Source organism: Ictalurus furcatus, chromosome 21 (assembly GCF_023375685.1).
Source record: "Ictalurus furcatus strain D&B chromosome 21, Billie_1.0, whole genome shotgun sequence".
NCBI lineage: Eukaryota > Metazoa > Chordata > Actinopteri > Siluriformes > Ictaluridae > Ictalurus > Ictalurus furcatus.
In genome coordinates, this window is record NC_071275.1 from 21,676,737 (window position 1) to 21,691,797 (window position 15,061).

Here is a 15,061-nt window from a genome sequence, read left to right on the forward strand (position 1 = left end):
GAAAAATAGAAAGTGGGCAGAAGGAACAAAAAATGTGGTTAATTTGAAGGTTACAGCATTACCATGTTACCTGCTGCAGGAAACCGCGAGACGGGAGAGTAGGAGTTTTTTAACTGCACTGAGGCGTGAGAGAAGGTGAGCTTCATCAGTAAAACTGTTCCGCTGAAACGTCCACACTGTCCTCTTCATTACACACACACACACTCCACTAGCCCAGACGGGTTTCTGTAGTCCTGCGCTGGAGCTACTGGGCTGATGTACATAACCGGTAACAGAGCAGACTGGGTTCCAGCTGTGTGTGTGTGTGAGAATCCGCACAGGGGACAATGTGTACAAATCAGCTTATGGCTGGAGTCTGAATTAAACTTCACACACACACATAGATACACAAAAAAACAAAACAAGAGATGATACCTGTTTTTACAGAATAAAATAAAATATATAATGAGGATGGATTTACAAATAACAATACATCTGTAGCAGCAGTCATCATTCATTTGGACTTAATTCAGATAGTATTACATGTGAATTAAAAAGAACAATAAACAACCAAAGCATGCAATACCGAGGAGATGAGGGGGCAAGGCATAGGGCGAGGCACGGGCCGAGGCATGGGGCGAGGCACGGGCCGAGAGTCAGGTTCATACGGTATAATCATCATACTGTATTACAGATCTCTGTTATATATCCTCACTGTGTGTGTGTGTGTGTGTGTGTGTGTGTGTGTGTGTGTGTGTGTGGGGAGGACAGAATGGGCGTGATCATTATCACCACATGAATGCTAAAGATCGGCGGTTGCCATGGAAACACCAATGAAGACGCCGACAAATCAAATTTACTTCTCTAACCTCTTCTCTTTTTTATTTTAAAATGTAAGTTTCTAAAGTTTTCTCAGAGATGTGATGAGATTTAGCACCTGTTATTACTTACACACACACACACACACACACAAAGCATTAGTTTTTACTTTTAGTACAGAATAATTTAAATAAAAGTAACTTTTTTCATTGTCAGTTAAAGTGTTCATAAACTTATAATCACATCTTTTATAAATCATGTGATCAGGATCATCCTGTGGCACGCTGACGGTTTTAAACACACACACACAGTTGGCAGCAGTGTGCGTGTCTCATTGAGCTGCTACTGGTTTAATTTTGAAGATGAAGATATGAAGGTGTGAGGCAATCTGGTTACACACACTCACACAGTAACGCACCAGATCAAACAGCGACAGCACCTGTAAAACACACACACACGCACGCCCTTCATTAAGCACTGCACTGCGTTCACACTGTTCCAAGTTTTAGCCAGTTGAAACCGATTCCTCACCAGTGCGATCCACAGCACCACATACTCGTCTATAAAACTGTTAAAATACTGATTGAGAAACAGAAGTCCAGGACCCAAAAACGCCACGTCGTGAAGATGCATCTCACTTTTCGTCATGTGTGCAACCTTTTGGGAGAGACAACAACAACACACCCAAACAAAATACTGTCAACATACTGTTCAGACGGGATTAGTTTTCAGAGTCTGTGTGTGTGTGTGTGTGTTAGGTCATATAGTCTGAGGATGTGTGTAGTAATTCTGAAGGGTTCACTCGGGATAAGTGATGAGTACACTCCACATTTTAATACACGGATTGTTTTCATCTTTATTATAAGTGTTTGTTGTAGGGGCCGTGCCCACGCTTGATTATTAGTAGGTCACATGACCATAACTAACAGCTCACAGTCTGTCCCTAAACTTCCCTAAAACCCAGGCAGTGTCACTGCTCTGACACGCCCTTTTAAAGGGTACGTATACCTCACTGTTCTCAGTTTTGTAAAACGATTGTGAAAGAGAAAAGAGCGATCGCTTCCTGGAGTCTTTATAGCGAAGAAAAAAACACTAAACACACGATCTTTACCAACATGTCAGTGCGGACGGGTAAAAGGTCTTTTGCTCCGGTTACAGAACAGAACATTTCTGTGGTAAATGAACCACATGAATAACATCCCTGAAATACTCCAGAAATAATTACATTACACATCTCCACAAAACTAATCCCATCTGAACAGGGGTTTAGTGTGTGTTAGAGGGGACTAAAGGAGCAGAACTGGAAAAACACTGATACGATTCAGTCTGCAATTTATACACTAGAAGATCTGCATGTTATGAGTGTGTGAGTGTGTGTGTGTGAGTGAGAGTGTTTGTGTAAGTGTGTGATAATGTGTGTTAGAGTGTGTGTGTGTGAGAGAGCGAGTGTTTATGAGAGTGTGTGTGAGTGTGTGTGTGTGTGTGTATTCACCACAAGTTTGTTGGTGATTTTGGCGGAGACGAAGCCGAAGGCGAGGATGTACAGACAGGGGTGTTTCTCAAACAGCTGGATGGCAGACTTCTTATAGATCATCATAGCGAGCAGTATAACAGAGCCGATGTGCAGGACTGGCGATAACACACTCGTCCCCTGAGACCAACACACACACACACACACACACACACACACACACACACACACAGTGACTTTCCAGTTTCATTCAGGATTCAGTTTGAATAAATATAAACACACACTACATAATGATTTATTACAGTCATCTGTGCCACGATGCAACAGGACTGAGCTGTGTATATGTAAATAATAATAATAATAATGCTACTTACTAAATAGATTAATAGCTTCCCTTCTGAGTGTGTGAGATATAATATGGATTTGAAGTGGTGTGTTCTTGTGCAGTGTGTGTGTGTGTGAGAGAGACTCACGGCAATGGTGGAGCCGTTCTTTCCGACTCCTCCTGTGAAAATGACTCTAAAATAATTAGTGCAGCAAATCACAGCACCAACGAACGTACACAGCGCCGGGATAATCTTCATCTGGATGTTTAATACTGGGATCTGGCAACCCGAAAGACACACACACACACACACACACACACACACACACACAAATACTTGTTCTCTTACTCTGGTGTAGTGAGATTATGCAAATTACTTTTATGCAAATGACACAGAATCGCTCCATTCAATGCAGATTAGAAATGAAGTCACACACACAGCGTCAACTCCATAAAGATAATTACTGTTAATAGTTAATTAGTAATTAGTCATCAGTTATCAGTCATCAGTCATTAATTACTATTAAAGATGAATTGTGTACATTGTGAATTACCAGAGCCTGCCAGAAAGCAGATCCGCCCACTGCAGCCAGCAAATACATCACCATAATGAAGATCTGCACCTCAGTCACATCAATACTGACATACACACACACATACACACGGGGGAGGAACAGAGGGATGGAGGAAGAGAGGGATGGACAGACAGACAGATGGGGAATAGTGTAGAAGAGAGGGATGGACAGACAGACAGATGGGGAATAGTGTAGAAGAGAGGGATGGACAGACAGACAGATGGGGAATAGTGTAGAAGAGAGGGATGGACAGACAGACAGATGGGGAATAGTGTAGAAGAGAGGGATGGACAGACAGACAGATGGGGAATAGTGTAGAAGAGAGGGATGGACAGACAGACGGAAGAGAGCAGTGTTAGTTACAGCAGTAAACTTGCTTCCTGACACAGTGTTGTGGGCAGATAAGCAGGAAGTGGACTGCTTCATTCCTGTAGCAGTTAGAGCAGCTGTGATTGGCCGATCGGTGCTGGATTTTACCGTTAACTTCCAGAATTTGGGGCCGATGATAGCGGTGAAAATGTGCAGCAGAGCCAAAGACAGCTGCAGCTCTGTGCTGTCAAATCTACACAGTGTTGCACAGAGGGACACGTCTCAACTCTGCCCTCGACTGACCAACACAACCACACAACCGTACAGTTACATTACAGAGAGAGCACAGTCACGGCCGGCGCTGTAGAGCTGTGCGATTAATCAAATTCTCCATTTCAATTTAGATTATGGCCTCCGACGATTATGAAAACAAAATAATCGAGATAAAACGATTATTGAACCGTGTTCCATTTCACAATGTTCTGGTTTTATCTTTTTAAAAACCATAAGCCATTATTCACCCCTCCCTAAAAGCCCAAACTCGCTCCCGCAGACTGGGGTATTTTCAGTTCAGCTCGAACCAAGATGACAGAAAGAGAGCCTTTGGTCCACAAGAAAGATAAAACCATCTAAGTCATGATCTCGATATTGACCAAAATAATCGTGATTATGATTTTTGCCATAATCAAGCCGCCCTATGGCATTGTACACACTATGTGACTATAAGTGTTGTATCAGCTTCACGCTAGCGCTAGCAGTGGTAGAAGAGAGTGGTGGAAGAGTACTTCTCCACCAGGTCAGCCACGGTGGTCCGGTTCACCAGCACTTATCTACTGAATAAAACAATGTCTCTGATCTGAAGACTTTGGAAATGAAAAGTAAAGAGCTCCACAACAGAGCCTGTGGAGATGTTTTAATTAGAAATAGAGCTCCACACTGCACAGAGCTGGTTGTTGTCTGAAAGCTACTGAAGAGCTCCTGTTAACGGTTATAACGTGGTGTGTGTCGGTTGTTGCATCCCAGAGATAATATCGGGCTATCGGTCACTCACAGGTGATTCCTGTTTTAGAAAAACCCGCGAAAGAACCCAATCATCATGTGAACAATGTGCTCTCTCTGTATTTTAACTCTATGAACACAACAGCGCCCCCTACTGACCCATGTAACAGCTAAACAGAGCATGTACGCAGAGTTTCCCGAAGTTTTCAGAGGGCTTAGGTGCTGTCTGGGTTCCTGGGGGTGATGGTGGTGGGGTGATGGTGGTGGGGTGATGGTGGTGGGGGTGATGGTGGTGGGGGTGATGGTGGTGGGGGTGATGGTGGTGGGGTGATGGTGGTGGGGGTGATGGTGGTGGGGGTGATGGTGGTGGGGGTGATGGTGGTGGGGGTGATGATGGTGGGGGTGGTGGTGGTTGGGGGGTTAAAATGATTGGAAGGAAATTTTAAGTTATATTATTTAACGACCATCATCTTTACAGTATTTGTGATGGCTTAAGGTGCTCTGCAAAAAGACAGGTGCTGCGCCTAAGCCTTTCTGTGGTGAGGAAAACCCCGCGTACGCTACATATAAACAATGACAATAAAATTACACCACTGAGGACAACCTGCAGAGTTTGGTGTGTTTCCTTATATCTAACACTCATCTCTCTTTTGTGACAGTGTTTGCTTTGGACATGCTCTGTGTGTGTGTGTGTGTGTGTGTGTGTGTGTGTGTGAGAGAGAGTGAGTGAGTGAGTGTGAGAGAGAGAGAGAGAGAGACAGAGAGAAACTCACATGCCAAATCGCAGTGTTCCAGAGACGTAGGTCTGCCAGTGAGCACAATAAAACATAAACATTCCCGCAAAACAGCAGAAAAACATCCAGTCTGGATTCGTCCCCAACTGAACTGCTATACTCGTCCCCAACACCACAAACACTGCGCACGCGCACACACACGCACGCACACACACGCACACACACGCACACAGAGAAGAATGTAAAACAATAAAAGAGTCAGAATGAAAGTCAGTAAATCAGTTCATCTACAGGAGAAACACAGCGTCTCCATCCAACAACTTTACAGATAAAATGTTCAGACACACACTCTCACACAGAATAAATAACACACATTCTCACACACAATAAATAACACACATTCTCACACACAATAAATAACACACATTCTCACACACAATAAATAACACACACACTCTCACACACAATAAATAACACACACATTCTGACACACAATAAATAACACACACATTCTCACACACACAATAAATAACACACACACTCTCACACACAATAAATAACACACACACTCTCACACACAATAAATAACACACACACTCTCACACACAATAAATAACACACACATTCTCACACACACAATAAATAACACACACATTCTCACACACACAATAAATAACACACACTCTCACACACAATAAATAACACACACACTCTCACACACAATAAATAACACACACTCTCACACACAATAAATAACACACATTCTGACACACAATAAATAACACACACACTCTCACACACAATAAATAACACACACATTCTGACACACAATAAATAAAACACACATTCTCACACACACAATAAATAACACACACATTCTCACACACACAATAAATAACACACACATTCTCACACACACAATAAATAACACACACATTCTCTCACACACAATAAATAACACATTCTCACACACACAATAAATAACATTCTCACACACACAATAAATAACACACACATTCTCTCACACACAATAAATAACACACATTCTCACACACACAATAAATAACATTCTCACACACACAATAAATAACACACATTCTCACACACACAATAAATAACACACATTCTCACACACAATAAATAACACACATTCTCACACACAATAAATAACACACACATTCTCACACACAACACACACATTCTCACACACAATAAATAACACATTCTCACACACAATAAATAACACACACTCACACACAATAAATAACACACACATTCTCACACACACAATAAATAACACACATTCTCACACACAATAAATAACACACATTCTCACACACAATAAATAACACACATTCTCACACACAATAAATAACACACATTCTCACACACAATAAATAACACACATTCTCACACACAATAAATAACACACACATTCTCACACACAATAAATAACACACATTCTCACACACAATAAATAACACACACATTCTCACACACAATAAATAACACACACATTCTCACACACACAATAAATAACACACACATTCTCACACACACAATAAATAACACACATTCTCACACAGAATAAATAACACACACATTCTCACACACAATAAATAACACACATTCTCACACACAATAAATAACACACATTCTCACACACAATAAATAACACACATTCTCACACACAATAAATAACACACACATTCTCACACACAATAAATAACACACATTCTCACACACAATAAATAACACACACATTCTCACACACACAATAAATAACACACACATTCTCACACACACAATAAATAACACACACATTCTCACACACACAATAAATAACACACATTCTCACACACACAATAAATAACACACATTCTCACACACACAATAAATAACACACACATTCTCACACACAATAAATAACACACATTCTCACACACACAATAAATAACACACATTCTCACACACACAATAAATAACACACACACTCTCACACAGAATACATAACACACACATTCTCACACACACAATAAATAACACACATTCTCACACAGAATACATAACACACATTCTCACACACACAATAAATAACACACATTCTCACACACACAATAAATAACACACACATTCTCACACACAATAAATAACACACATTCTCACACACACAATAAATAACACATTCTCACACACACAATAAATAACACACACATTCTCACACACACAATAAATAACACACACACTCTCACACACAATAAATAACACACACACTCTCACACACAATAAATAACACACACTCTCACACACAATAAATAACACACATTCTGACACACAATAAATAACACACACATTCTCACACACAATAAATAACACACACATTCTGACACACAATAAATAAAACACACATTCTCACACACACAATAAATAACACACACATTCTCACACACACAATAAATAACACACACATTCTCACACACACAATAAATAACACACACATTCTCTCACACACAATAAATAACACATTCTCACACACACAATAAATAACATTCTCACACACACAATAAATAACACACACATTCTCTCACACACAATAAATAACACACATTCTCACACACACAATAAATAACATTCTCACACACACAATAAATAACATTCTCACACACACAATAAATAACACACACATTCTCTCACACACAATAAATAACACACATTCTCACACACACAATAAATAACACACATTCTCACACACAATAAATAACACACATTCTCACACACAATAAATAACACACATTCTCACACACAATAAATAACACACACATTCTCACACACAATAAATAACACATTCTCACACACAATAAATAACACACACTCACACACAATAAATAACACACACATTCTCACACACACAATAAATAACACACATTCTCACACACAATAAATAACACACATTCTCACACACAATAAATAACACACATTCTCACACACAATAAATAACACACATTCTCACACACAATAAATAACACACACATTCTCACACACAATAAATAACACACATTCTCACACACAATAAATAACACACACATTCTCACACACAATAAATAACACACATTCTCACACACACAATAAATAACACACACATTCTCACACACACAATAAATAACACACATTCTCACACAGAATAAATAACACACACATTCTCACACACAATAAATAACACACATTCTCACACACAATAAATAACACACATTCTCACACACAATAAATAACACACACATTCTCACACACAATAAATAACACACATTCTCACACACAATAAATAACACACACATTCTCACACACACAATAAATAACACACACATTCTCACACACACAATAAATAACACACACATTCTCACACACACAATAAATAACACACATTCTCACACACACAATAAATAACACACATTCTCACACACACAATAAATAACACACACATTCTCACACACAATAAATAACACACATTCTCACACACACAATAAATAACACACATTCTCACACACACAATAAATAACACACACACTCTCACACAGAATACATAACACACACATTCTCACACACACAATAAATAACACACATTCTCACACAGAATACATAACACACATTCTCACACACACAATAAATAACACACATTCTCACACACACAATAAATAACACACACATTCTCACACACAATAAATAACACACATTCTCACACACACAATAAATAACACACATTCTCACACACACAATAAATAACACACACACTCTCACACACAATAAATAACACACACACTCTCACACACAATAAATAACACACTCTCACACACAATAAATAACACACATTCTGACACAATAAATAACACACACACTCTCACACACAATAAATAACACACACATTCTGACACACAATAAATAAAACACACATTCTCACACACACAATAAATAACACACACATTCTCACACACAATAAATAACACACACATTCTCTCACACACAATAAATAACACATTCTCACACACACAATAAATAACATTCTCACACACACAATAAATAACACACACATTCTCTCACACACAATAAATAACACACACATTCTCTCACACACAATAAATAACACACACATTCTCTCACACACAATAAATAACACACACATTCTCTCACACACAATAAATAACACACATTCTCTCACACACAATAAATAACACACACATTCTCTCACACACAATAAATAACACACATTCTCACACACACAATAAATAACACACATTCTCACACACAATAAATAACACACATTCTCACACACAATAAATAACACACACATTCTCACACACAATAACACACACATTCTCACACACAATAACACACACATTCTCACACACAATAAATAACACATTCTCACACACAATAAATAACACACACTCACACAATAAATAACACACATTCTCACACACAATAAATAACACACATTCTCACACACAATAAATAACACACACATTCTCACACACAATAAATAACACACATTCTCACACACAATAAATAACACACACATTCTCACACACAATAAATAACACACACATTCTCACACACACAATAAATAACACACACATTCTCACACACACAATAAATAACACACATTCTCACACAGAATAAATAACACACACATTCTCACACACAATAAATAACACACATTCTCACACACAATAAATAACACACATTCTCACACACAATAAATAACACACACATTCTCACACACACAATAAATAACACACACATTCTCACACACACAATAAATAACACACACATTCTCACACACACAATAAATAACACACACATTCTCACACACACAATAAATAACACACACTCTCACACACAATAAATAACACACACATTCTCACACACAATAAATAACACACACATTCTCACACACACAATAAATAACACACACATTCTCACACACAATAAATAACACACATTCTCACACACACAATAAATAACACACATTCTCACACACACAATAAATAACACACACATTCTCACACACACAATAAATAACACACACATTCTCACACACAATAAATAACACACATTCTCACACACACAATAAATAACACACATTCTCACACACACAATAAATAACACACACACTCTCACACAGAATACATAACACACACATTCTCACACACACAATAAATAACACACATTCTCACACAGAATACATAACACACATTCTCACACACACAATAAATAACACACATTCTCACACACACAATAAATAACACACACATTCTCACACACAATAAATAACACACATTCTCACACACACAATAAATAACACACATTCTCACACACACAATAAATAACACACACACTCTCACACACAATAAATAACACACACACTCTCACACACAATAAATAACACACACATTCTCACACACAGAATAAATAACACACACATTCTCACACAGAATAAATAACACACACATTCTCACACACAGAATAAATAACACACACATTCTCACACAGAATAAATAACACACACATTCTCACACACACAATAAATAACACACACATTCTCACACACACAATAAATAACACATTCTCACACACAATAAATAACACACACATTCTCACACACAATAAATAACACACACATTCTCACACACAATAAATAACACACACATTCTCACACACACAATAAATAACACACACATTCTCACACACACAATAAATAACACACACATTCTCACACACACAATAAATAACACACATTCTCACACACACAATAAATAACACACACATTCTCACACACACAATAAATAACACACACATTCTCACACACAATAAATAACACACATTCTCACACACACAATAAATAACACAGATTCTCACACACACAATAAATAACACACATTCTCACACACACAATAAATAACACACACACTCACACAGAATACATAACACACACATTCTCACACACACAATAAATAACACACATTCTCACACAGAATACATAACACACATTCTCACACACACAATAAATAACACACACATTCTCACACACAATAAATAACACACATTCTCACACACACAATAAATAACACACATTCTCACACAGAATAAATAACACACACGTTCTCACACACAGAATAAATAACACACACATTCTCACACAGAATAAATAACACACACATTCTCACACAGAATAAATAACACACACATTCTCACACAGAATACATAACACACATTCTCACACAGAATAAATAACACAGAATAAATAACACATTCTCACACACAGAATACATAACACACACTTACACTAGACTGAAGTATATAAGTGTACGAGTGCAGATTATATTGTGGTGTGTGTGTCAGAGGTGTTAAGAAGGTGAAGTGTGAAGTGTTTACTGATTCGTACCAGTGGACAGAGAGTCACAGCCGTGATCAAACAGCTCCCCTAGTGGTGACGAGCTGTTAGTGCGCCGAGCCTGTTTCCCATCGATCGCATCCAGAGACTGATACACAAACAGACCCACTGCACACAGCAGGTACGCCCACAACGGAGCCTGAACGCACACACACATGCACACAGATATACACAGGATAGTTAAAAACAGTCTCTCTGTACCTGTCGGTTATGAATCAGTCTGTACCTGTCGATTATGAATCAGAATCACTCTGTATCTGTCGGTTATGAATCAGAATCAGTCTGTACCTGTCAGTTATGAATCAGTCTGTACCTGTCGGTTATGAATCACTCTGTATCTGTCGGTTATGAATCAGAATCACTCTGTATTTGTCGGTTATGAATCAGAATCAGTCTGTACCTGTCAGTTATGAATCAGTCTGTACCTGTCGGTTATGAATCAGTCTGTACCTGTCGGATATGAATCAGTCTGTACCTGTCGGATATGAATCAGAATCACTCTGTATTTGTCGGTTATGAATCAGAATCAGTCTGTACCTGTCAGTTATGAATCAGTCTGTACCTGTCGGTTATGAATCAGTCTGTACCTGTCGGATATGAATCAGTCTGTACCTGTCGGATATGAATCAGAATCACTCTGTATCTGTCGGTTATGAATCAGAATAAGTCTGTACCTGTCGGTTATGAATCACTCTGTATCTGTCGGTTATGAGTCAGAATCAGTCTGTACCTGTCGGTTATGCATCAGAATCAGTCTGTACCTGTCGGTTATGAATCAGTCTGTACCTGTCGGTTATGAATCACTCTGTATCTGTCGGTTATGAATCAGAATCACTCTGTATTTGTCGGTTATGAATCAGAATCAGTCTGTACCTGTCAGTTATGAATCAGTCTGTACCTGTCGGATATGAATCAGTCTGTACCTGTCGGATATGAATCAGAATCACTCTGTATTTGTCGGTTATGAATCAGAATCAGTCTGTACCTGTCAGTTATGAATCAGTCTGTACCTGTCGGTTATGAATCAGTCTGTACCTGTCGGATATGAATCAGTCTGTACCTGTCGGTTATGAATCAGAATCACTCTGTATCTGTCGGTTATGAATCAGAATAAGTCTGTACCTGTCGGTTATGAATCACTCTGTATCTGTCGGTTATGAATCAGAATCACTCTGTATCTGTTGGTTATGCATCAGAATCAGTCTGTACCTGTCGGTTATGAATCAGTCTGTACCTGTTGGTTATGAATCAGTCTGTACCTGTTGGTTATGAATCAGTCTGTACCTGTCGGTTATGAATCAGAATCAGTCTGTACCTGTCAGTTATGAAAGTCTGTACCTGTCGGTTATGAATCAGAATCAGTCTGTACCTGTCGGTTATGAATCAGTCTGTACCTGTTGGTTATGAATCAGTCTGTACCTGTTGGTTATGAATCAGTCTGTACCTGTCGGTTATGAATCAGAATCAGTCTGTACCTGTCGATTATGAATCAGTCTGTACCTGTCGGTTATGAATCAGTCTGTACCTGTTCGGTGGCAGTGGGACAGTAATAGACGAGCACGAGCGTGGTGAAGGCGTTGGTGGCGAGGCCGATGGTGGTGATGAGGTTAGGTGCGATCCACGGGGGCATGCAGCTCACCAGCCACTCCCAGTAGCACTGCATTATGGGTTCGAGCAGCGATCTCCCGGCACTGCTGTAGCGATGCTCTTCCAGACGCTTCAGTTGGTGCCGAGTCAGCACCGGAGCAGGAAGCTCGATCAGCCGCCGCAGCACAGGGGGCTCCGGCCCCCCACGGCCCCCCCGCCGCCCACTCATTCCCCCGCCACCTACACACACACACACAAACACACACACACATACAAAGCTGCTCTTAACAAGTTGGTATAAAGCGGGAAACACACTGAGAATCAGAAGTCAGTTTAAAAAGCTCAGCTTGCCTCTGATTGGCTGCAGCATTCACTTACCTGTTCTTCTGGTTCTGAGGTGCGCAGCACCTGTTCCACTCCACACACACACACACACACACACACACACACACACACACTCTCTCTCTCCACACAGCACCTGGAAACAGAATAGAGTGTAAAAACAGTAAATAAATACTTACCTGAATAAATAAATACCTGAACAAGTGGCCTGTGTTTATTTCACCTGCTGTTGCAGGAAGTGTGTAATATTGCAGGGATCAGTGCAGGGATGATGGCACTGTACTGAGTAGTGTATTACACACAAAAACCATGGCATGGTGAATTAAAACGCCAAATAATGTTTCTGAAAGAAGGTTTCAGCATTCCCAGAGATTATAATGTTTATTCATTCACTCTGTGCTCGTATTTCACTGATCATCTTCCAATAATGAGGTGATTTCTATTTAGTTTAGTGTAATGTCTGAAGGGGAGTAATGATACCGCATGGTGCAGGTGATGGTGTGTGTGTGTGTGTGTAATAAATGGTTATTATAAGCTGTCAGACTGAAGCTGATACAGAATGAAAGTTCAGGGAAATGAACCTGACAGCACTATAATCACCGCAGATGAAGCTCACTGCACCGCATTCTCTCACTTTTTAACATTCTCTCCTTTTCTAGATTCTTCTTTAAAGCCCCTTTTTCTCTTGTCATGTTTGTTAGCTTATTAGCCTCGGCTGCTAATTCTCTCCCGGACCGGAGGCTTCACTGTTGCTAACCAGTTTAGCTCAGCTTCCTCGCGCTGTAAACAGAACCAACCCGCTGGGGTTCAGTTAAAGTAGCAGCACTTTACACTATACTCACTCAGTTACTGCGCATTTATATATTTATCCTCTTCAGTGTGTCACCTTCTCCTTCTGCTCGCTCGCACACGCGCACACACGCCACAACTTGTCACTGCGTCCCCTTCTGCCGAGTTCGCAATGCGCATGCGCGCCGTCTACACCCATGCGCATGCGCGCCGTCTACACCCATGCGCATGCGCGCCGTCTACACCCATGCGCATGCGCGCCGTCTACACCCATGCGCATGCGCGCCGTCTACACCCATGCGCATGCGCGCCGTCTACACCCATGCGCATGCGCGCCGTCTACACCCATGCGCATGCGCGCCGTCTACACCCATGCGCATGCGCGCCGTCTACACCCATGCGCATGCGCGTCCCACATAGTGTACAGTGCTCCGTCACTGACGCGGATTTTCTGAATGAATACCGATCATCACTGGTATGCGGAGTAGTAATGAAGAAACCAAACTTTTCAAAGATTCGAATCAACTGAACCAACTGCTTCGCAAAACGATTCACTGTATCGAAGCACCACACGCTGGCGACACCTGCTGGTCAAAACAGTGTAAAAGCAACGAGATCTACAGTATGCGCAAACATAATGACACCATTTACAGAACAATTACAAATATCTTCACAACATTGTAATGT

At 39.9% G+C, this 15,061-nt stretch overlaps 1 protein-coding gene across 2 annotated transcripts; it reads right to left on the minus strand.

Annotated features, from left to right (window-relative positions):
• Nucleotides 1-947: 947 nt before the first annotated feature.
• Nucleotides 948-14,626, minus strand: cept1b (choline/ethanolamine phosphotransferase 1b). Of its 2 annotated transcripts, none has more exons than XM_053653164.1 (10): nucleotides 13,809-14,626; nucleotides 13,622-13,721; nucleotides 13,182-13,483; nucleotides 11,648-11,795; nucleotides 5,251-5,392; nucleotides 3,149-3,233; nucleotides 2,743-2,874; nucleotides 2,291-2,449; nucleotides 1,330-1,455; nucleotides 948-1,237 (listed from the first exon to the last, which is right to left on the minus strand). In XM_053653164.1, the coding sequence occupies exons 1-10, from the start codon at nucleotides 13,899-13,901 to the stop codon at nucleotides 1,130-1,132; spliced, it is 1,395 nt and encodes a 464-aa protein (XP_053509139.1). In that variant the 5' UTR covers nucleotides 13,902-14,626; the 3' UTR covers nucleotides 948-1,129. The 2 variants fall into 2 exon arrangements, with proteins under 2 accessions (XP_053509139.1, XP_053509140.1); XM_053653165.1 differs by having other exon boundaries at nucleotides 14,428-14,616.
• Nucleotides 14,627-15,061: the final 435 nt, after the last annotated feature.